This window comes from Corvus moneduloides, chromosome Z (assembly GCF_009650955.1).
Source record: "Corvus moneduloides isolate bCorMon1 chromosome Z, bCorMon1.pri, whole genome shotgun sequence".
In the NCBI taxonomy this organism is placed as follows: domain Eukaryota; kingdom Metazoa; phylum Chordata; class Aves; order Passeriformes; family Corvidae; genus Corvus; species Corvus moneduloides.
In genome coordinates, this window is record NC_045511.1 from 16,090,810 (window position 1) to 16,115,021 (window position 24,212).

The following is a 24,212-nucleotide window of genomic DNA, read 5'->3' on the forward strand; positions in this document are numbered from 1 at the left end:
GTTGACAACTTCCCTCTTGGAGCCACAATTCACAGAGGCCTCAAAAGAAGCACTTACTGTGAAACTCTCCAGCTCATTGCTGTGGTTTGGTGCTGGGCTTGGACATAGGAACACTCACTCTGTGCCAGCACAGGTCCTGCCAGCTGCCTGCCCAAGCCGCAAAGGGATCAGCAGCAGGCAGCACATCACGCAGCACTTGAACCACATCAAGACATTGCCCTTAGTTTTGGACCCCCGAAAGGAGTCCCAGTGTTAATTAACTAAAGAAAATTCAGCCATGGCCACTGAAATGCCTGGGGAAGCTGTTGAGGAGACTGAGCCAGGCTTTTCGCAGCAGCCCATAGCAAGAAGGTAAGTGGCAGTGGGCACAGCTGAAAGGTTCCCACTGGATGCTAGGAGATGCTTTTCCCTCCTTTTTCTACAGTCAGAACCAAGAGAAAACCAGCATAGCACCTCTAACAACAACACTCAAGGCTAAGCAAGAATGAAGCCTCTGCCCTTCTCCCATTCCCAAATTCATAACTATTGTGACAGAACAAGGTATCCCAGGAGATGGAGGATGCCCATGCTTAAGCCATGAACCCCCAGCTCAACAGCCACACTGTTTTGATGTGGCAGTTCTGCTTTGAAGCTCCAAGGGCTCTGTAGGTCTATGCAGATGCAAGAACAAGATGAGAGATTGTTGACCTTATCTGAGTCGCCAACTCCAGGAAAAGACCTCTCAGCCACTTCATTCTTACTATCTAAAGATCAGGTCCCTACCTGGAGGAAGGACAAAGCCCACCTAGAAGCTGTACTGCTTGGGGCTGTGCCTGGAGGGGACACACCTCAGACACCTTCAGATCCAAACACTGCTAAACAAAAACTGCATTATCGAGTGACAGCAGTGGAGCTTTGGCATGACATCTGTCCATCTATAAATAGAGCTCAACTGTGTGTCCTTATCACAGGGCTTTGATGTGTTTGGGGAGGATATTTTCTTCCCCTTCACCACCAAGTCCCAGGCAGCACAGATAATGGGCTTGAATCGATCCAGCTCAAGTATTACTAAACTTCCTACCACTGTGGCAGCATGCCAGCATCTAACAGGACAAGAGAACATGTGTCTGTTCAGAGCCAACCACAAGGAGCAGGCAGAATATTGCTTTAGGCTTAAAAAAAAAAAAAAAAAAAGAAAAGCTGCTTTTTTGCAGATCTGTAGATCAATCTACAATGTATTTGTATTTTAGAGGTTTAAGAAAGTCAATAGAAACAAGATATATCATAGCTGCACAAGAAGCCGAGAAGCTATATTTCTATTTATGCTGCTACTGGCACTCCAGCCACTGGTTCGATGTCCTGCTGCTTCTCCAGCTGGAAAGTCGAGGGAAGGGACTCCCTCCACTGCTGCAGCTCAACACTTGGTTTTGCCAGGACAGCTCAGCCCCATGGGGCTGGTTGGGTTCTGATATACCTGAAGTGTGTCATCACTGCACCTTGTGCCCTGCGGGCAGCAGGAGGGCAGCAGGAGGACACAGGGACCACTGGCAGTGGCCAGGCTGACTTCCCACAAAGTGTAGCTTGTCTCCTTAGGCCTGTCTGCACAGGCTCAGCACACAAACTGGCTCAAGTCTCTGGGGGTTCTCCCAGCAGTGCTGAGACAATCCCTTGGGATTTGTTTCTCAAGCTGGTGCTGCTGCAGAACTGCAGCGGCCTGACCTCTACCAACTCATCCCCAGGGACGGGAGAAGTTGGTTCCCTCCTGCAGACACATCTGCCATGTGCCCACCATTCCTCTTGCACCATCATGACATGACTTGGGAGATGCCTTGCACAGACCCCTTTGGCATGCCTCTGGCCCCCTCAGCTCCACTGCAGGGCACTACAAAGCATATTCAGGATTTTTTTCTCCCTTTTTTATTATGGTGAGTCACGTAGCATGCCTTATCAAACCAGACCTGAATCACATCTGCCTCTCCCCAGATCCCATGTAATATGTCAGCCATTAAATATGCAGTTATCCCTCATCTACAAATCCATGAGAGGTTCTTGTCCTCTCATGGGCAGGAGTGCTCACATCCCTGTGGTGGAGCCTGTCCTAATGAGCCACCAGAAAGTGGATCCCACTGCAACTGGCCACATTCATTTCCCAGCCTCCATAAGGCACAAACCCCCATTTCCTGGCTTCCACCCTCTGCCCCAGAGGGTGAAGAATAAAGTGTGCATCTGGATTGGAAAGAGTTGGCTGTACACCGTTGGTCAACAGGAAGAAGTCCCCGGGCTGTGGGATGCCCAGCTCCAGACATCCTTCTGCCCCAGAGCCCATCCAGGCATGGGAAAACAGGTCAGCCTGCAACACAGGAAGCAGAAACCAGCTTTCTACCCTTCCTACACAGCTAAAACTTGTGCAAACGCCTGCCACACGTCCCACCAAACCCTTTGGGAGAGGAAGCCAGTGATGCAGGGCAGGGATCGGCAGCTGACGCACCAACGCTGGCAGGAATACCAGCCTGCTGATGCTTCTCCAACCCCTTCCCACCTCTCTGCCAGGCTCAAGCTCCTCTAGCAGCACATCATCTGGGCTGGGCTCTTACTCCTCCACTGCCACGCACAAGCAGGCATCAGGGGATGTATCATTCCACAAATCCGGGGAAGAAACAAGCAGCATTAACTGGTAGCATGTGTGTATGGGGACCCCTCAAACCCTTTTTTCCCTTGCTCCCATCTGCTCTGCTCTGGGCCACTAAATCCAATTCAGCAGCGCTCAGTGCTTGTACCAAAGTTGCGACACATTTGTCAGATCCCTGACTAGACCCATGGCTAATTTTACAATGCTAATTTATCTCACCATATTATATCGCTTTCATTTCATCCCCCCAGGATCCCATTACTGCCAGTGTACCTTGTAGCCAGCATGTAACAGTAATTGGTATTATTAGCAACGTACCCTGCTCGAGCTGCTCTATTTGCAGAGCTGCAAGGAGTCCCATGGGTAGGCTGATCTACCTCGAGGATGGGGAGGGAAGGAGTCCTTGTTCCATGCCACTCCACGGATGCCACCAAGGACCAATGCCAACGGCAGGGTTTTGCTACTGTAGAGCATCTCTGCATGCCAGACCCCATCCCACTCCCCATTGTGACTCCATCAGGTGTTGCCCACCACTGGGTTCCTTACCCCTGACCTTTTACCTCCAGGGCAAACAATCACCTGTGCACACAGGGAGCATTTCTGTCCTTGCTTGTGGCTCAAAGTATAAAGGACTCTGCTTATCCAGGGTTAAAGGGGCTGCAAAACAACTCTGGGAAGGATGATGCAGGGGTAGAGGGCAGGGGAGCTGCACCAGGAAAATTCATCATTCATGCTATTTTGGCCAACAGTTTCTCCTCTTTGGTGTAAGCTATTGCTTTCTAGGATCAACATAATTAAAGCCATGAAGTTTTAGCTAAGTGAGAGGCTGCACTAGTCAAACAGTGACAATTCCCACTTAAGATGTCCTTGTCTGGCATTTAGAGACTTGTTAAATTTTAATTCATCATTTTAATTTCTCAGGCACAGCACCAGCAAGCACTGGGCTTCCCCAGCACAGCTCTGCAGGGTCTGCGTCCCTGAGTGTGGCAGCTCTATCCCGAGGCCCCTTCCCTGCTCCACCATGGCTCGGAGAACATGATCCCAAACCCCTCCTCAAACGGCACTGTGTTACCACAGCCCCATACTGAGCACATGCAACAGGTGTCAGAGGTGGGGCAGCCTCTTGCCCACAGCTGCTGCTGGTGGGGGTCTCCTAGGGGGATGCACTCCTTTTCAAGCAAAGCCCATGCACCTCATCTCTGATGCTGCAGCCTGCCAGGGCAGGAGAGCAAAAAAACCATCAAGCAGACCTGAGAGCTCCAAGCTGTGCTTGGCTGCAAGAGGTGACACCTCACCTCCCACCACAAAGCTGGGCTGGGTGACACTTACCTGCTCCAGAGTGGCTCAGCCACGACACAGGACCCCTGCTACAGTGGTTAGACTGTGGATCTCTGAGTTGCCCAAAGGGCTTTCAACTGGGAGAGCTCTTTATGGAGAAGTTGTTCATGGGCAGCCCATAACACAGGCATTTTCCAGGCTGTTCATCCACACCTGCCCCTCCACATCCTAAATAACCGCTCTCAGCATCTGCCCTCTTTACACAACAGCCAAAAGGCTGCTCACACACCAGAGCCAGGAGCAGCCTTTTGTCACACCTCAATAAACACCATCCTCGCCAGAAGACATGTCCTGCAGTCCCAGAGAGCACACCAACTCAGGACAAGTTGGGTGAGCAAGATTTTTAACCCATCTCTTACCTCTCCACCAGTCCAGAGTCCTTGGGGCGTCCCCAATTTCTCATAAACGTCTGGGGGACTCTTCTGGCTGCTTGACCAATCCTCACCGCTCAGATCTGGGATTTTCTTCAACAAAACAGAAGAGACAACCTGTCAGGTTACCTGGTGAAGCTCTGCCACTGCTTCACGTTCAGGAAACAACCAAGGTGGGAGAGCATCTGTTTCCCAGCCCTGACAGCTGGGGGTAACCGGTGCAAACACGAAGCTAGTTAGAATAAGAGCCCTCCCACAAGAGTGTCACAGTCCAGCCCCAAAGCACGTATTTGCTTAATTATTTCGATTCAGAGACATGAAATGGGAGAGGGGGAAAAAAACCCCTGCAGCTTGGGGCATCTCTGATCTTCTTTAAAGACAGACAGCAATGCTCCCCAGACAGAACAGCACAGCAGCACCACACTGTCAGCCCAGCACCAAGGCATTCGCCCACAAGGTCTTGTGCTGCCTGAGCCCTAATCCTGAAAAGCCTCACACAGGTGTTAAACGGTGCAGGGAGAGGCCACTCCGGCTGAACCTGGGAGTGTGAAGAGGAAAGCATGCCTGTACGGCTTTGCAGCACAGACACCAAGGACTGGAAAGAGGAGGACTTTCTGTGCTACATCTGACATGCTGCCTGGTGAGATGGAGTCACAGGCATTAGTGTAACCAGTGGTACCCTCCCTTACAGCAGGAAATACGCTTTTTGTGTTAGACAAACAATTATCAGTCAAGATCTGTGCTCATTATCCAGCTCTTGTGGCTGAGGTTGTGTTGCTCCCCCTGCTTCTTTTTAAATGCTTTGAAGAGGAAGAAAAAAAAAATGTCTTATGGCTCTGCATTATTAAAAATCAAAAATAGGAGCCAAAATCCACTGGCAAGACAAAGTCTGGGAGTCACTCCTGCAGAGATTCTTTCCCAAGGGTGACAGTGACTCCAAGTCTGGAACACCACCGGCTTTAATTAGCACCCAACCCTCAGCTGATGAGCTTTGCCAGAGTTCCTCCCAGGACCTCATGCAAAGCCTGGGGAAGCCAATGGGAGGATGCTATGGAAACCCAAACTACAACCCCTATCTACCCCCTGCCTGGCTACAAAACCTAAATAAATAAATGTCCCCCCCTGAAACTCCACTGGGCGCCTGATGGCAAAACCCTCATTTGCAAAGTGCTTGGAAATAATTACAAAATCTTCCCAGAGTTTACAAGGAGGGAAGTGGACTGTTTGTCATGCCGGCAGCCACGGTGTGCCACAATTTATCATGCTTGTCAGGTGTCAGCCACCAAGAAATTTAACTCCAGCTGCCCCAAGCCCAGCACCCGCAATACCCCATCACTCAAAAGCTGCTCTGCCAAGCACCCCAGAGCTGAGGAGTGACTGGCAAGGAGGGGAGAGGGCTGCTCCCCACCAAGCCTCCTCTCACTCTGCAATGCCAATGTAAATCTTTGGTTGTTTTTTTGAAATGTTTTTGGTTGCAGGTGTTGGGTTTTTTCCCTACCCACAGATGAAGTGGAACAAAGGAGACCAGGCTACAGCAAGAGATGAGGCTCGTTTGTCATTACCTGCCAGAGACCCTCCTGGGCTCTAATTCCAGCTTGGCGGGGACCTGAGAAGAGAGACTGGGCTTAGCCCTGAGTAACCTCAGGGAGGGAGTGCATTATGATGGGTACAAAGTGCAAAATCCCAGTGCCTTTTCTGAGAGACATCTCTGAAACCTGTGCAAAAGGACTGTCATCCCCTGCCACCTCTGTGCCCTGTGCTGCTCAGATAAGCCAGCCCTGCCACAGGTCTAGCAGCCCAGCTTTCCACATGGAAGTCAAAGCACACCTTGCTTTTTGAGTACTCCAAATTGAGGTCAAACTGGGTTTTGGAGGAACTCGGCATGTCCAAACCAGGTCAACAGCTGAAGGACCTGATTTGGGGCATGAGTTATTGCTGAGCCAGAGGGAAGATGTGTGCTTCCCCATAATCAAGGGACAGTCTTCATCATGGCTCAGGTGGGCTCACATAAGGAGCAAATGTCATCAGCCACAGAGCAGGGACAAGTCCTGGGTCAGGTCCCTGTAGGAGGGCTTGCATCACTGCTGAGCTGACCCTGCATCACCAGGACTTGAGCTCTCAGCAATGCCATGGTCAGGGCACTTCATCAATGTGACACTTGCTTTATAGGGCCAGTCTGGGCTGCCCCACTGAAATACTCCTGTTTTGGCCATTTCTGTAGCAACAAGCTGACTTAAGAGGAACCTGCCTGCAAAAGCACTAACTTTTTAAATGGGTCCTTGCAAAATCCTGGAGGAAGCCCAGCACCCATGGCATACTTGCATGTCCCACATGATGCATCTGCATGGCACAGCAAGGGCTAGTGGAACCCACTGAACCACTTGCTTAAAGAAAAAAAGTCCAAACACACAGCATTTGCCAAAAAATCTTTCTCTCCAACACAAACTGGGGCTACGTTGATCGTGGATCCATGGATTTTACTTGCACCAGCAGAAGGGGCCCAACATTTCCCAGCAGCAAGGCATCCCGTGCATGAGCTGGGGGGCACAGGTTTTGCAGTGCTGTGTGCTCGAGGCAGCGCAGTTCGGGCTGTGGGGAGCTCCCTGCACACGCTGTGTGTGACACACCCACAAACGCGCCCGCACAGTTCAGAGCCTTGCGACTTGGCGTGGGGAAGGTGGATTTTTGTGGCATCAGCAGCAAGCAGATCCCTGACGCCTGGCTCAAAACCTTCCCCAAAACTATCAGGCCCAGTCTCACAGCACAAAGACACTGGAATTTCTTCAGCACAAATGCAAGAATTTTTCTGCTGGTTGTTTGTTTATTTTTTAAATTTTATTTTTAACTGTGGATAAACTAATGCCTTCCCCCCCACACCCCAACACTGTTCTGAAGGCAGCTTAAAACTCTTTGCTAAAATTTTCCAAAAAAATTCAGCCGGAGGCACAGACATGTGAAGTTTCAGTCCAAATGGTTAAAGGCTGGCATAGTTTCAAGCAACTGAAGACAGGGGCTTATAATCAGAAGTGTCAGGCAGCCTTAATTATATTATTTCCTGAAGGAAATAGTTTTCCCTGCCGAAGTCCAGGAGTTATTAAAAAAAGTTGACCTCACTGGAACCAATCAAGATGGAGACAAGAAGCCTGTGGTGGATTCTTAAGGCAGGCATGTTCATGCATCTGTATTTTCAGGGGTCCAGGATTTTAGGGCAGGTGTTCCCAGACAAGCCTGGCTTTGCGACAGCTGAGAGCCAGGACCCAGGATGCAGAGCCCCCTCCCATCCATCCTCATGGAGTGCCCTGGGCAGGGGCACTTGGGAGCCCCATGCACCTGGGGAGGGTGCTTGCCTGTGCCCAGATCAATTGCCTCGCTGAGGCGAGCGAGGAAAAACAGCCGGATGCTTTGTAGCTGTCAGGAGCACACAGGCTTTTTGTCCATGTCTTCCTCTGTGCCCATAAATAAAAGTGACAGCAACTTTATTTAGGACTTCTTCCAGTTAAGAGGGGATGGAAGAAATGTGAAAAATGAAACTGTAGCTCGGCAGAGGGGGAAGGTCCTGAAGGCACAGCTCAGGCTGTGCCACTGCTGCAGCAGCCTGGGGTGGTGGCAGCCCTCACTCTCCAAAATCAGCACCTCCTCATGCCCATCAGTGCACTCTTCTCCTCTGCCCTTCCAGGCACAGAAATCCCAATCCCAATCCTACACTGTAGCCCCTGCCTCCACTCCCCCAGTGCTAGATGAGAGGTTCAACCACCTGGAGTGAGTCAGGAGCGGAATAACCATGTCTCCTTTCTTCCTAAAAGTGACTGAAACAACCCCCAAACAACCCAGAGGAGAAAGTCACCTGTTCCCTGCACATATGCAAAGATTGTACTTGTAGCACCAACAGCTGCCCCGAAAGGCAGCTCAGTCCTGTGCAGCTCACCAGCATGGCTGAGCAGGGAGTGCAGCATCTCCACCAGCATCCACTACCACAGAAAGTCCTGTCTATTTTGACTACAACCTCCAAGGTGTATTTTGCACCTGATGAAAGACATCCTTTCTATAAAAAGCATGGGAAGAGACTCAGAGAGCAGGAGAGGAGGGAAGGCTGCTCTGCAAGAGGGCTGAGCAGGCTGCAGACGCAGCCCCAGGCAATGCCCCAGCATGGGAGAGCACAGCCAGGATTTGAGCATCCCAATCTGGTCTCCCCCAGCTCCCTGCAACATCTCCCAGCAGCACAGCACCTCGTGTACCACAACGGTATTGCAACATGCTGATAACACAAGCTCTGTTTCAACCTTCGTCCTGCTGCCTCCGGTGCTGAGCCAGAGTTATGCCACAAGCCAAAATCCAGTCCCCACATGGGGGATTGTGCCAGTTCCCAGGTGCTTAGGGGCTTGACTGGAGCTTGTCTGGAGCTGTGCCATGCACTTGCACACAAACACCAACACTCAGGGCAGGTGTAGGAAAAGAACCCCCTCCCATCCCTGGGGATACGCCCACCCCATGCAGAAAGGTTTAGGGTGGAAGTTGTGTGCAGGTCCCCAGGGAGAGAGGCTGCCAGTGACCTCATGGGTTTCTTCCACTGCTGCCCTCTCCACTGCCATGAGTCAGAGATTAATGACAGGCCATTTGTCAGCACCGGTGGCATCATTGCCAATCTCATTTCTGAGCAGACATCTGACCTTGCTTGCCTCCCTGAGACCCGTGTTACCGCATGGCTCCAGCAGCCTCCTGACAGCTCCCAGGGGAAGCAACACAAGGCAGGGAACTGGGCTGTGACAGCATGATCCTGAGTCAGGATGCACAGACAAACACTTCAGCTCAGGAGGATCAGTGTTTGTCAGCTTGTCCCACTGCCCTAGCCTACTCCCAGCTGGCATCCAAGAAAGGGTCTCTCTTACCAAGCACTGGAGAAGGGACATCTGTGCCTAAAGAGGATGGCATAGACAAAGCAAGCCTTGCCTGAAACTCAGGAAGGAAGGGGGAAGAGGGTGTGGGGGACACATGACCTTTTCCCCAAGCCTGCAGTGTCCTGTGTCTCTGCCCACACTACCCAGCCAGCCAGAGGGATCAGTGCGCAGTTCCAGCTGTGGCACCCAGAGCTTCTCCACAGTCAGCCATGACCCAGACTGAATCTTAACCCAGATCTCACTCAATGAAGAGACCAGATAAAATCCAGACACAGATCCACCCTGCACTCCTGAGCAGAGCTTGTACCCATGTCATGAGGTGTAGATGACCTATGCCACAGGGTCCAGCACTCCTCTGTCCCAAACCAGACCATGTTGTCACTGTACAAGTCCACTACGTGGCTGTCACTTGGTCACCACACACAGCTCTGGTCCTCACAGAAAGGGAAGAGTGAGACAACAAGAGGCACAGGTGAAGGGGGGAACAAAGCATCTTCTGCATCAGGGCATTCCAAGCACACCAAGGCTTTTCAGCCTGGGGAGAAGGAGGAGGCAGGCCTTAGCCACAGGACCTCAGGCTAGACACACTGTGTTGGCCAGGCTATAATGTCCACGCTGCTTCCTACTAAACAACAGAAAACAAATGATTTCCAGAGGAGCAGGGAAAATTCGAGAACAGGTCTTCTGACAAGTGCTGGTCCTGATGCAAGCTTTACCTCAACACAACCCTCAGCCTTAGACAGCCAGATGCATCCCCACCAGGAGGGATGAGACAACCACCAACACAGCTCTTCTTCAGTGCCAAATAAAGCCAATCCCAGCTCTCATACTTTTCAGAAGGAGAACAAATTAAAATGATGTGGGACTGGAAAAGACCCACTTGGTTAAGATGAAGAAATCAGTGCCATTAAACGTCATTAGAATAATATGCCCAGAAAGCTTCATAAAAGGAGATACCATATGATTGAATGCTCTCCAGACCCTCATTTTACACAGACCCAAAACATCAACCCGGAGCCTCTTTTAACAGCCAACTCTCACAACGATCAGAAGGTTTTAGGTTTTGTTTTGTGATGTGTTGTTTTTTTTTTTTTTTTCCTGAGGAGCTTTTGGGTCTGCAATTGAAACTACAATTCCTTTAGTTCCTGGGGGGGTGAAAAATAAAAATAATTTTTCATTAAGCTGAAGCAAATGGCATTTTTGCTTGTCAAAAATATTTGACACAACTCTGAGACTCGACCAGACATATAAATAAAAGATTTAAATCCTTCTGCTTCAGAGCTTAAGAAAAACCTGCTGTCAGTCCAGCGCTAGTACAAGCTCTCTCCTACAGGTCACACTCCCTGGGGGCTGCCAGCACCATCCTGGCACTGATGCTAGGATAGAGGGCAGGTACCAGCCACACCAGCTCATGTTGTCCCTCTGCAGGCTGCTCTCCCCGAGACGGAATAAGCCTCCCCTGGCTCAAGCAGCACGCAGCCGTCTCCAGCGGCGGGGAGGTGAGCAGCATCGATCCCTTCCCTCTCCTGCCACCATCCATATCTGAAAGCAGCATCGACCGAGCAGCACTGGATGCTGTATTTCCTTAGCCACCTGGGCTGTGCACTAGCAGCCACTGAGCCTCCTTCCCCATCCGTTGTGTCAGCGAGGCGGCCACAGACGCCGTGACAAGACACAGAGCAGTGTCGGAGCCCATTTCGAAATCTTTCTATCCTATTCAAGCCAGAGAGGCTTATGTGTATGGATTTATACTGTTTGCCCCAATATTTAGCTACTGAGCTGACTAATCTGTGTGCAAGAAAAACCCTGATGGCTCAGAGGCTGAGCAATCTACATCATTCATCATTTAGATTAGCTATTGTCTTAATCCTCTTTAAACTACTGTATAATACATAAGGGAATGGATGTCCTATATGCTTGGGATATGCAGAAAAATCTCAGGCTGGAGCTCAGAAACTTGGACAGAAGCAAGAATGACAAATCCTAGCAAGCCACAGAAGAAAAAGGAAACTTGTTGCAACCCCTGGCAGATGGTTTAACTTCTTCTTGCTCTCTCCACCCCAGCAGCCTTTAATTATTTCCTAGCCAGCTTCCCAATTACTTCTCAGGCAGCTTCCTAAAGCTCTTCTGCCCTGTCACTTCATTACAACCTCATTATGAACTGTGGGCCCCAACCTGCAGCAGCCCATGCCATGTGGTCTTGCTGCGGCCCCAAGGATGTACAGCCCTGTTCCCTGGGAGCTGGGACATCCTTCTCCAGCATCGGCTGTGGCTGTGCTGCCCTCAGAAAGGCAATGGCTCTGCCCAGCCCAGTGCCATGCTTTGGGCCATGCCTGGCAAACAGGTAGGCTCAGGTCAAGGATTAAAACCTGCTTGGATATCCAGGATCATGCCACACCTTGCTGCAGTGCCCGGCCAGAGGATGAGGAAAACCAGGTTTCTTTATGGCAACAGCAAAGATTTCAGGGGCAGAAGGAGGGACTGCAACAAGGCAGTGGCAAACAAGGCTCTAGTTCACTGCCTGCCAGAGCTGAGGGAACTAATAAACAGACAGATGAGCTAAATTGTCTTCTGAACCTCTGTATCAGTATTCACATTACAGAGGCTGCTTCCAGCAATTCCAGCGTATTAATAATAAATGCTACATAATTACAGCAGACTTGCCTTGTCCTCTCTTCCTGTTTACTGTCAATGTCTCTTTAACCCTTTGCAGCCCACAGCTGGCTCTCCACTGGTACCAGACCCTCCACAGATGGCACAGCCCTGTCATCACTGATGGGTGTCTCCCCCAGCTCCCTCCTGGGCTGGCTGGGGTGCAAGGGGAGGTGAAGGAAAGCTCAAGTACTGATACCACTCCATAGGGATCACTTTCTATCTGTCAAATGCCTGACAATGTTGCTGCAGGGCATGAAAAAGGTGTATTTGAGGCCTCAGGGGCACCCCCAGGCTGGGATGAGTTGGGGACTGTGCAAACAGCATCTCCAATATGCAGAGTTGTAACAAGTCACCAAGAGCCTCTTAACAGCAAAGAGGGTTTATGGCCTCTCCTGGATTTAATCCCCTCCAGACTTGCAGCTGGAGCTGCCTTCCCTACACAGATGTTTTTGGGGTATCTCTGCCCCAGCCCATTGGGACCCTTCCTGCTGCACCGAGGGTCCTTGGGCTGTCAGCAGTGAGAGCCAGCCAGGATGCAAACATACACTGCTGGGAGCTGCAAGTGGGCTCTGGAGCAATCCCTCCTGAAGGACACATTCGTGGGGAGGCATAGGACATCACCCACACAGATCCCAAGTCTGGCACCTAGGTAGGGAAGAACAAAGTTTTTGGACAATCAAGTTTCAAACCAAACACCTCCAGTGTTTGAGCAGCGGCCACATCCCCCATTCTCAGCAGCACCGCAGCCCCACACAGCTGCTCTTCCTAAGTCTCCTTCCTTGTAGGCAAGCTGTGCCAAAATGCCTGCCCTGTCTGATCATTTCATGAGCTGATCCAAATGAGAGTTAGAGACCCTCTGGCACTTTTCTCCTGAATTTTCGAAGTGTTTCATCCAGTGTAGCTGCAAACTGAACTCTGGAGCCCGCTTTACTTCCCACAGGACTGTCTCTGTGAGTATTTCTTCCTCAGCTGCAAGCAAAAAGCATCAAAACTCTGGAGAAGGGCCCACATTAACAGTGCAATAGCAGTTTTTATCTGAGCACAGGTTTAATTTGCACCTTTCAGGCTAGCTGTCTCTTTTCCCAACCTTGCAGGGAGGCTGCCATGGCTCCTAACATGGCTTCAATAAGAGAAGAGAACCAATACCTCAAATGGGATTTCTTCAAGAAACAAGCATGGAAAACAAAGTATGCCTGCCCTCCAGTGCAAACTAACTCAGCTTCTGACCCGACTGCAGACCTTTCCAGACAGGAGACCCACTGGACAGCAAATGAATGCCAAACAACTCAGATGCAAATCTCTCCCTGCACAGAGAGCCTCAAATGTTAAGGGAACACTTGGCTAAAACAGCTGGACATTGAAAAGCCTTGAAAAGGAAAAACACAAACAGCTCAAACCCAGTTACATCACTCACACAGGGAAGGCAAGGCTGGTGTGACATAAGAACATCTATCCCTCAGACACCAGTATCTCCCACTCCACCTGGGACATGCGGAGCATCCCCCAGTGCTGACATCTTGCCATCGTTTTCCAGGGGTTCCCACAGCTGCACAGATACACTTTGTATTTTCTGTGCCATCTCCTCTGCCAAGTGAAGTATAGAAGATTTTTTTTTTTCTCCGTGCACACAGACACATTTTTGACTTCTCAGAGAATGAAACAGTAACCAGATGTTCAGGAATAAGTGCTAAAGAAAAAAGAAAGACAGCACTTCTGTCCTACAATGGGTACAGGCTCCCGGAAAAGAGACACAGATGGTACACGGCCTGGGAGCAAGACACAAGGCAGGAGTCCTCTGGACACTTACATGGAACATGCATGCCAGAGAAGGATGGAGCAGAATGGGGATTGGGAAGAAATGGGATCATCATCATTACATCCAGCTCTTCCTTGGAGGACAGTGCCATGAAGACTACTTGGAGAGCAACACAGTACACAGTTAAAGCTAGCAGATCTTGCCAGGGTACAAGGAAGGGCAAGTGCATCCCTGCTGGATGGCTCTGGGTTGATTGCATCTCTGCTATCTCTTCACTCACTGCCACTTTTGGCAAGGCAGCTCCAATTTCTACACCGCAGGAACCTGTGCAAAGGGCACTCAGCAGGCTGGAGTCCCCCCACATCATCCTGCATGGGATGGTGCAGCCAGCAGAGCAACAATCCATATGGACAGAGAAGGGAAACCCACAAAGAACTGCAAGGAAGATGACATATGTCAGCCCCAGAAAGGATGATCCTGAGCTGGGCTGGGACGCATGCAACCTGTGCTGCTGAAGGAGCTCCCACTTGCAGGGGGAAGTGATGGCTCTGCCAGCCTCTCACAGCACCCACCAGACACACTTGCAGCCCCCAGCACTGCTCAGGTTGCTGTCACAGCAGGATTGCAAGGGTGGGAGGACACTGAAGTGCCTGGACTGATCCCTGCTCAGTGATGCCACAGGCTAAAGCAACATTTGCCCCAGGATTATCAGCCAGCACTCCTAGATGCAAAGACAGAAAAGCATTAGTGTTCTGAGGTCCCAGACTCATCTCCAGGAGAGCCTGCATCCCAAACCCCCTGCCAGGGCTGTTGCCCTGCTTTCTGAAAACACCCATGTCCAAACCCACCCCCCAGATCTTGGGATGCTCCTCAGCAGCTGATGACAGCATGTTGCAGACTGTGTGAGCCTCCTGTGTCAGCCCCTCTGCAAGCCATTTAGCAAAGAGGCAGCAAGTTATTAATTACTTAATTATTAAACTGCTAATTGATACTAAGCTCTGTTAGCTCTAGGGGAAACAGAGGCAGAGCTGTGCCCCTCACATGATGGTTCACTGACTGCAAGTGCAAAATGAGGGGCCTGAGATGCCCAAGAGAGCTGAGGGCACAGTTGAGGCACTTCCAGCTCGAGCTGCACACCCCAGCCCAGAGATCTCTTAATATTTTACTTCCTCCATCCCTGACCTGCCTCCGAGCACTGTGACTACCAAAGGTTCGAACATTCTCCCCAGTGCAAACCCACCATCCACCAGTGCCAGTGATTGCCTTCATCAGACTTTTTCTATAACACAGCAATTAGGAGTGACAGTCCCAGGGCTCACCCCAAATAAAGATTTCTGCTCTTGGAGGGGATCAGCAGTTTTCCTAGCACCACAACCCAGCAGCACTTCAAAAGTACAAAAAGGCCCAGGTTTGTCTGGTCCTGTGCAGACTCCTGCATCTTGCAGGGAATGAGGAGATGAAGCAATGCAAGAACCAACCCATGCCAGGCAGGTAGGATCGTGCCATCTGAGATCCTAGAGCTTAAAAAATCCCTCCGGCCACAAGTTCCTTAGCTCTGCCTTCTGAAAAGCTAATAACACAGTGCAGAATTACCTCCTCTCTTAATAAGTAACAGGTAATAAATAATAAAACAATAATATTAGTAAATATTGCATTCCTTAATAAGAGGCAGTAAAGTTCTAAGCATTTCACCCCTTTGCCCCAACTTTGAAGCACATGGGAAGTTCTTCTCTTGCAAGGGAAGCTCAGCAGTTGCCCACTTTGGACAGACCTGCCTTGTCCAGGGGCTCTGCTGGAGCAGGACCAGTTCTGCTGGGTTTGGCAATCAAGCAGCTGATGCCAAGGTTTCCATCCATCCACTCTCACACTGCCCTTCTCCTCTGGCAGCTCAATTAAGCCTAACGAATTACATCCAGCACAAGTCATGAGCAAACACAGGAAGACTTGGCGACCGCAGTGCTGTGCAAGCAGAAGGTGAATAAATAAAATTGACTCAAGTTGATAGAAGATGCCAGTTCGGTGGTAGACTCTGTAGTGAAGCATCTGTTTGGGTGACTTTGGCTCAAAAGAGGACAAAACAAAAATGGCACAAAACCAAATTCTACCTTTAAATGGGAAAAACTCCAGAGAAGTTCAATATCTAAGTTTTAGATTTAAAAAAAAAAAAAGTATTTCTAGTTACCAGAATGGATTTAGGATCAGAGCTATAGAATATTGTGTAGTCTGACCCAGTTCTCAATCTAATGCCATGCAGGGGGCACAGGACCAACCAGCTCAGGTACAGAGGCTCTGCAGGTCAGGGCTGAGCATCTCAAAAACTGGACTTTTTCCCATCTCCCATTCCTGTTGCAGTGTTTGACATGGGGACAAGATACTTCTCTGTGCTTGACTGGCTGACCCCAAACTGGGCCATGGTCTGTTGCCCTGTCCCTTAGTGCTTACAAAAACCACCCGATTTCCTGCCTCTCCCTACCCATCTCGAGGCTCAAGACTGCCGTGATGGCCCCCAGCATCCTGCTTCACCTTCCCTTCCCCAAGCTGCACAGACCCACTGTTCCCAACTGCACAATTTCCTAACAGACAAGAAACCCTTCCCAAATCTAGTTGTATCCAGTTGTAAACAACTGTCACAGTTTTCCCTTCAAAAAACAAAGAGCCCTGCTCCATGGTGGTGCAAACAGTCACCATTTCAAGACAGTTTCCCTCTTCCCCTCCCCTTCCCTTCCCCGTTCAATTTGAAGTCAATTACAGGAAGGTTAATGGGGCAGAGAGGATGCCAGTTGGCTGGGTAATGATGTCAAAGCACCTGGCATTGCCTGGGCAACAGCTAGGCAGCGGGGATGCAAATGAAGGCACAGGATTGCACTTGGTCCCTCGAAATGAGCTGATGCAATTGAGCGTATCAGCATTAATGAACATGGAAATAACGAGAGAGCACCCAGAGAAACAAGACACTGATGGGGGGTGGGGGCTGTGCCCACAGCAGGGAGATATGGTGACAGGCACCATGTTCTGGCTGTCAATGGGAGCAGCTTCCACGGTGCTGACATTCTCCCACGGCTTCACCCAGATGTGCTTTCCGTGGGTTAACACTGTAGCTTTGCACACCTGAGACCAGATCATGTTGATCTGCTGAAAGCTCCCCTCGTGCGGCTCCTGGCTCTTCTCCAGACAGCCTGTGACAGGAAGAGCAAGAGGGGAGATCATGTGCGTCAAGAGGCCACATCTCACAGTGACCTGATAAACATGGGGCCAAGGCAGCAAAGACCCAGGGGCAAGAGGTGCACAGGAGCAGAGGGGCTTGAGGGCACTTCAGTGCAAAGAGCAGTGACCTGCTCAGTGGGAAGGCTGTTCCAGCAGTGCGGACCAGACTCTCCAAAGCTTGCAGTCACCACATCATCTGCAACTGATATTTTGAAGTTTTCAGGCAGAGGAACAGGAGCTTCTATATGGGATGTTGTCTGCCAGTACAGCATTTGGCACAGTGTGCTTCCACGGACCAGGACTACAGAGCAGCATACCAGAGTACTGCAAAGCCTCAGACACCAGCACAAAGCCGTTTCCAGCTTTGTTCCACCATCCAACTGCTGTATCTTCTCCTTAGTCCACAAGTTCCATCAGGTCCACCTCAGCACATTTACTGCTTGGAAAACCTTCACTCCAATCGTATTCAGTGCTTTTTTATCCCTGGCCTTTAAGCCCACCCCATGCCACCACTTTCCCCCTTTCCTGACACCACTCAAACCCCAGCACAGCTGCAGTGAAGCAGCTGCCTTTGGTCCTCATGCAGAGTTCATCCATTCCTCCAAATCCCAGTGGCATAGGTGCTGGTGCCCCTCTCATGCTCACCCTCTTCACAGTACACTCCCAAAATATGCTCCAGGGTAGCAACAGCTCCATCAGTAGATAGAGCGAGGTCCCACAGATACTCTGCTGCCCCAAGAAAAGCTGCGTTAGAGGGACAGGGAAAGGCTGACAGCATTTCTCACACCAGTGACTAGCAGAGCTTGCACAGTTGAGACGCAGCTGTGCAAATGAGACCCCAGCAACCACCCCCCAGCCCCCGTGATTCCCCACAGGCGTGAAGAGCAGTATCAGGGACACAAAGAAGCCGACGCCACAGGGAAGCACTTGGGTCATGCATCCATTTACAAGGTCATCGCCCTGTGCCTCTTTAAAGTACTTCACTTTCGCCGGAGGCAAGTCAAGGTGACTCGGACAGACCGTGCTGCCCCTACCCCTGTTCCCACCGATGCTGCCTGCAATCCCTGCCTTTGCGCTGCGAGCCCCGGGGAGCCCAGGGCACCCTTCTCTGCCCTCTGGAAATGGCCCAGCAAAGCAGCAACCCCGGCCATAAATAACACTGGCAATGGGTAGGAGCAGAGCAGCCGTGGGCTCTGCAGGGACCGGAGCATCCCTGGCCAACCCATAGGCAGGTTCTGTGTGACCCAGGGCTGGCCTCAAGCAAACACCTTCCAAGCATCCTCCCTGCCCACCACAGCGGGACCGGGCATGTCTGGGCTCACAGCAGTGCCATCCCAATGCCAGGTCTCTCCTGGTGTCTCCACATGTTGCTTTTAAATGTCAGCACTAAAACTAGCTACAGTGAGGGAATTAAATGGAGGAGGGGGAAGGGAAAAAAAAAAAGTAGAGAAAGACGAAAGGGAGAAGAGACAGCTCTGCTAATGAGTCAGCCAGAAGTCTCAGAATCCATTTGAAACACGTAGGGCTTAATTTAACTTAATGGTTTTGTCAAACATTGGCACTCTCTTAAAAGCACAGGAGAGCTGGTAATCCAAATGCCAGTGGCTCTGCCTTTGCTAGTCACAAGAAAGCTGCTGTTCCAGTCCCCAGATAGATCCATCTGGTTTCATGCAGGCAGCAAGTACAGCCCTGGCTAATGCAGTCATTCATGAGGGTAGTTCTATATTTACTTAGCACCGGCAGCAGCTCTGACTTTGCCCAGAACACAAAAAATAAACACAGCCACTGCATTTCTGAGCTTGTACATGTCTTAAGGCAGCTCCGGGCTTCTCCTGAAAACACGGCTGTGTCAGGGGAAGAGAGATTTGCAACTTTCCCTCGGGAAGACAAAATGAAATCTCTGACCTATGTGGACTTTGGAAAGAAGCTGGAAGAAAAAAAAGAATAGCAAACTCTCTGCTTATGAGCAGGCAGAGAAAACCACGAACTGAGCTGAAAAAGCTGGTTCCCCACCCAGAGCTGCTCTCCCTCCTCTTTGCAGCAGCCCTAGGTCAAGGGCCCCCAGCAAACCCTGTGAGATGGAATGGGGCTCAACCTCATGGCAGCCCTAGCTCTGCTGCTGTCAAACGCCCTTCTAGAGAAAAAAAGTAGAAATTCCAACCTGCCATGTAAGATGATCTTCCTTTTGCAGACTGGGCCCATCTTTACACACAGTAAGGAGAAGTAGAGGGTGTTTAACACTCCTTGCCTGCCCTGATGCCCTATTCTGGGAATAGACAGGGAATTTGGGACATCTCATTTTGGTTTTGTCCCCGCTCTATGGGCACCAGCAGATGAATTGTAACACCAGGCACTGTGTGATTCAAGCCACTGAGACACGGACACACCAGAGACAGAGACCAGGGCACTCTCCTCTTTGCAATTTCAACAGTCCAGTAAGGTCAAGCTTACCTATAGGGTCTTGGGAGGAGGCTAAAACCTCGCTTTTAACCTTGCAACCATCTGGACATCAGTCACTGATGTGCCCTCTGCACCCACATTCTCCCATGCAGCAGCAGCCACCACAAACTGATGAGACCAGAGATGCTGCTGAGCTCTGCCCACCTCCCCAGCCCCATATGCTCCCAACAGTAGATCCCAGAAACCTTCCCTTCCCTAGGGCAGTCTCTACTTCCCAGCACATTCCTCAACCCTCACTCAGAGGACCACCTCTGCCATGTACCCCAGGCAGAAGAGGGTGGTTCAAAGGGCCAGCACTAAAGGAAGCAGAGGGCTACAGAGGGAAACAAGCCCTAAACTCCAGGGGCATGGGCACATTCCCTGCTCCACATAGTGCAGGTGGGGAAAGGGCTCCAGGAAAACTCAGGGGGGGCAGTGGAGGCTTTTGAGCCTCTGCATCCCCTTAAACCTCCCCCTCCATCCCAGGATCTGGATTCCTGTTTGATTTAAGACACAAATGGGATCGAGTTTAAAGGTCTCAGCCTGGCCCTTGACTCCTTGGTGGGAGTCTTTCCACATCACAAAAACACCAGACAATTCAGCCTGATTGACAGCCTTTCAGGCAGAGGGGCCCGGAGCTGAGGGAGGGGAGGGGGCCGTGGGTCAGGGCTAAGGGGGGGCATCCAGAGCAGTGCATGGGGCTGGGAGAGCAGGGGATGGCTGTGCGGTGGGGAAAATGTTCAAGGTTTCTGCCTCCACAGGAAAAAGGTTTTTGGGAAAGGCTGAGAGGCTAGAGCATCCTTGAGGAACTATTAAGCTCCATTTAATACAGGCAAAATCCAAATTGCAGATAGCACACACAAGGGGAAAATATAGATTTGGTAGAACACACTCTTCCCTGAGGTGAGGGGGATAACAGCACACACCAGAGAAAGCAGGAAGCTGAGGACAAAGTGGAAGGGCGACCCCAGGCTCACAGAGAGGAGTCAGTGACAGGCAAGAGACAGGAGACATCAGGGATGGAAAAACAAGTGAGCAAAGCCAGAATTCAGTGACCCTGGGCTTGGCCACTGGGGCTGCAGTGAAGGCTGAGGTGGCAGCACAGAAGCACACACAAGCATGGACATGTGTCATACTCTGCCTTGGACCCCATGCCTGCTCTCCAGCTCTAGCAAAACCCAGCCCAGTGAAGGGACTTGACCAAATTACCCCTGCAGCAACAGCCAGGATCCCCAGAATGGCCAGTAGCAAAGATTAAGTGCTTCCTCACCTCCTCCACCCTTCCACTCATCACATCCCAGCTCAGGAGGGCTGGGCACAATGGTCAGCTCCCTCCAACATGGCTCTTCCCCATTCCAGGGCTGATGCCAGCAACCTTCACGGGTCTGCAGAGCCCAGGCTTCTGCTGTATGTGGCCAGCCCCATCCAAGCCCATTCACCTTGCTAATTTTGGGAGAAGGTTCCCTTGAAAGTATTCTCACCTTGCAGTCTCAGTCAAACCCATGTTTGCCGGCCCCTCTTCTCAAGAGGACACTTCTGCAATAAGATGAGAGTCATCACTTGGGGAGACCAGGCAAGAGAATGTAAGAAGACCACAAATACTTGTCATGCAATCTTATTTATGCCCCCTTTTACACACAGGAAACCCTTTCTCCTACCTTTTTTTTTCCCCCCTCCTCTAAATAAAAGGGAAAAATTTTAAGCTGGTGCTTTAAAGCACAGCAACCGCCATCCCATCTCCATGGCTTGCCAAGAGAGCAATTCATCCTCTGTCTCTATTCTGCAGTAGGTAAAGCCCCCCCTCTCGCTTTTGTTCATCTCCCCGCTCTTTTGTCTGGCCCTGAAAGCGTTGATCACTCCTGCATGAGGAATGTGAAACTGATGTGATGTGATAGGAACAATGCTCCAGCCCCGCTCCTTGCAGCCACATCAAAGTCCCCATTTGCATGGCTTCCCCTTGCCTGCCTGTCCCCCTTTGCCCCCGGCCGTGCTCTGGCTGCTTCAGCGCCTTCATTGTCCTCCCAACTTCGAGAAGCAGCCTTGGCCTCCTGCTAAAAGGCACTCGATGGGCTCCCCATGCCTGCCCATGGGAGATGGGATCCACGGGCAGCATTTGGCTGGCAGGAGATGTGACAGTCGCAGGTGGCACTGCTGACTAGGATGCACCAACATCCTGCTGCCTCGGTTCATCCTGCTGCTGTCTGGTACCCATTCCCCAATGGATGCTTCTCCCCACAGCACTGCCAGGCTGGGGTGGAAGGTCTAAAAGGATGGAGGGGTAAGGAATCCAGAGGTGTGGGGCAATGGAGCAGTGCATTAGCATAGAGATTAGAACATTTCTGAGCCAGTGAAGGGCACAAAGGTAGCTCACACTGAAAATACCCTGCCCTTGCAGTATCTGGGGGAGGTAGAGCCCTGCCTGTCCTTTTGGTGTAGAGGGAGAGACCAGGAGCCAGACTGTCAGTGAGGACACAACCTGACAGCTGGACACCACCAAATCTGTAAGCACCTCCAGCCCATGCAACACCCTCCGGCACTGGCAGTGGCACAGGGCCCAGTGGATGCTGCAAAAGCCACTGGAGCAGCTGGATAAACAAACATAGCTCTGGGTCCAGGCAGCCTCCTGCCAGGCTGCTGAACACAGGAATGCTGTCACCAGGTAAAAATCCTGCTGCTACTTTGCAATGGGCAGCTACAACCCAACACTAAGCAACACTCTTCCCAAAGCACACTTCACAAGGAGTCCAGCTTGCCAGATTCCATCAGGTCAAAGGCTTTAACCCAGAAAAGGAGGCTGCTGAGAGAAAACAAACCCTCCAGCAAGACAGAGAGCCTGTCCCCCATCCCACAGCAGCTGTGGCTCCATAGCAAGCCTCTGCTGACATGACAGCAGCTGGGAAGTGATCGTTTACACCTCCCCAAGGCACTGTCTGCCTCTAAGTCTAGTGGGAGCTCCAGGCAAGCAAGTTCCCATTGCCTTCAGAGGGCATCCACGTGCTTGCTGCCAGGCAGAGAGATGCAGGCAGCACCTTGGCAGGGAAGAGGAAATCCAGACACCACCTGTGCCAGCTGTGGGGCAAGGGAGAGGCTGACAGGGAACAGGACCAGAGGAAAACAGCAATGGGGCCCCAAGGAACCTTGTAGTAGTGCTGGAAACAGGAGGGACACTGATATCTCTGCAAAACTGAGGTGCTGCTGGTACACCCCACAAGCTGAAGGATTTAATTTTTGTCAAAGAGGAAATAAACTTAGTTTACCCTCACCACCAGGGCCCATGTAAAATTGATCTCCCATCCCTCTCATCCTGAAATATTGGGCTTCCATTCAGCCTTGACAGCAACCATAATGCTGAACTGGTCTGTGCCACTAACCAACACACAGAGATGGCCAGCATCTGTCTGCTCAAAAGCAGAGGCTTCCAGGTCCAGCCATTTCCAACACAGCATGCAAGATCCAGGTGAATCTGTGAATCTCCAATCAAGGCTTTGAGCCCAAGCACATCTCCAGCTTGCACCTCATACAAAAGATCAGTGGTGAAGAGGGACTCCAGGTGTTTTGGCTTCAAATGCACAGAAAACATAAATAAACAGTCCAAGAGCCAAGCCTGAATCATCATCATCTGCCCAAGTAGCCTCCCTTATCTTGAGATCCCCTACCTCTTTCTTCAGTTTTTACCTGCTTTGCTTATTCCTTTATAAGCTTATAAATGATAAGCTTTATAATTTGCTTATTATTTGCCCCCTATTCGAGTGCCTCTGCTCCTCATTTCTGGCTGGAGCTCAGCAGCCTGCCAAGGGACACAGCACTGGCAACTATTCCTGATTTATACTGATGGAGAATATAACTTCCCTTTACTAAAGTAAATAGAGTCACTTCCAAGAGGCAGAGCACAATATTTTTTTATTAATGAGCATATTTCTGCCTCAGTGCTCACCAGGGAGGAAAGACAGTCAACGTGGAAGAACTAAAACCCTCTTCCTAACACTCTGGGTCACATTTGCTACACAAAGAGTCCGCTGTTGTGCATTACACCTGGCCAATGTCACTCCTGTTTAGGAAAAAAGTCTCTGCTGGAGGAGCATCTTGGGGTGTGATTAAGGAGGATATTTCATTCTGGCACTCAGACTTTTCCCTGCCAAGGTGGTTTACCTTAGGATGACACCAGAAAGGCTGTTTTGCTGTAGCTGTCCCCACACACTAAACAGAGCCCCCAGCAGTTCTGAGGCTCCTTCCTCAGGTTGGGGGAGCACAGCACACCCTACCATGCTGCCCACTCCTCTGCTGGAGTCCCACCTGGTTATCCCCAGGGTATAAAGCTCAGAGTCCACCACGGCAGGTTGAACCGGGCTGGATGCCCACCAAAGCCCATCTATCACTCCCCTCCTCAGCTGGACAGGGAAGGTAGAAAAGACAGCAAAAGCTCCTCGGTCAAGAGGAGCAGGGAGAGATCACTCACCAATTGCAGTCATTGGGAAAACAGACTCAGCTTGGGGAAATTAATGTATTTTATTACCAATCCAATCAGAGTAGAGTAATGAGAAATTAAACCAAATCTTACACCACCTTCTTCCTGGGCTCAACTTCACTCCCAATTTTCTCTACCTCCTCCCTCACAGAGGCTCAAGGGAATGGGGATTAGAGGATGCAGTCGGTTCATCACACGTTGTCTCTGCTGCCCCTTCCTCCTTAGAGGCTGGAATCCTCAGACTCTTCTCCAGCTCCAGTGTGTGTTCCCTACCAGAGGAGTCAGGCCTACACAGACTTCTCCAGTATGAGTCCTTCTCACTGGCTGCAGTTCTCCAGTGTGGGTCCCCTGCACAGGGTCAGGAACAGACTGCTCCAACGTGCAACCCCCACAGGGTCACAAGTCCTGCAACAAATCTGCTCTAGTGTGGGCTCTTCTCCACAGGCCACAGGTCCTGCCAAGAGCCTGCTCCAGCACACGG

The 24,212-nt window shown here is 50.8% G+C and overlaps 1 protein-coding gene across 7 annotated transcripts in view; it reads right to left on the minus strand.

Moving 5' to 3' along the window:
* The window catches only part of CNTFR (ciliary neurotrophic factor receptor), a 200,707-nt gene that overhangs the window by 143,869 nt on the left and 32,626 nt on the right, over positions 1-24,212 (minus strand). For 3 of the 7 annotated variants that reach the window (XM_032096471.1, XM_032096473.1, XM_032096474.1), the window contains one exon: positions 4,306-4,410. The exons of 2 other annotated variants lie outside the window; for them this stretch is intronic. In XM_032096471.1, the coding sequence (XP_031952362.1) occupies positions 4,306-4,410 (105 nt within the window). Of the gene's footprint in view, positions 1-4,298; positions 4,411-20,747; positions 20,779-24,212 lie in introns of those variants that run through there. 2 more of the 7 variants (XM_032096477.1, XM_032096475.1) reach the window with 2 other exon arrangements.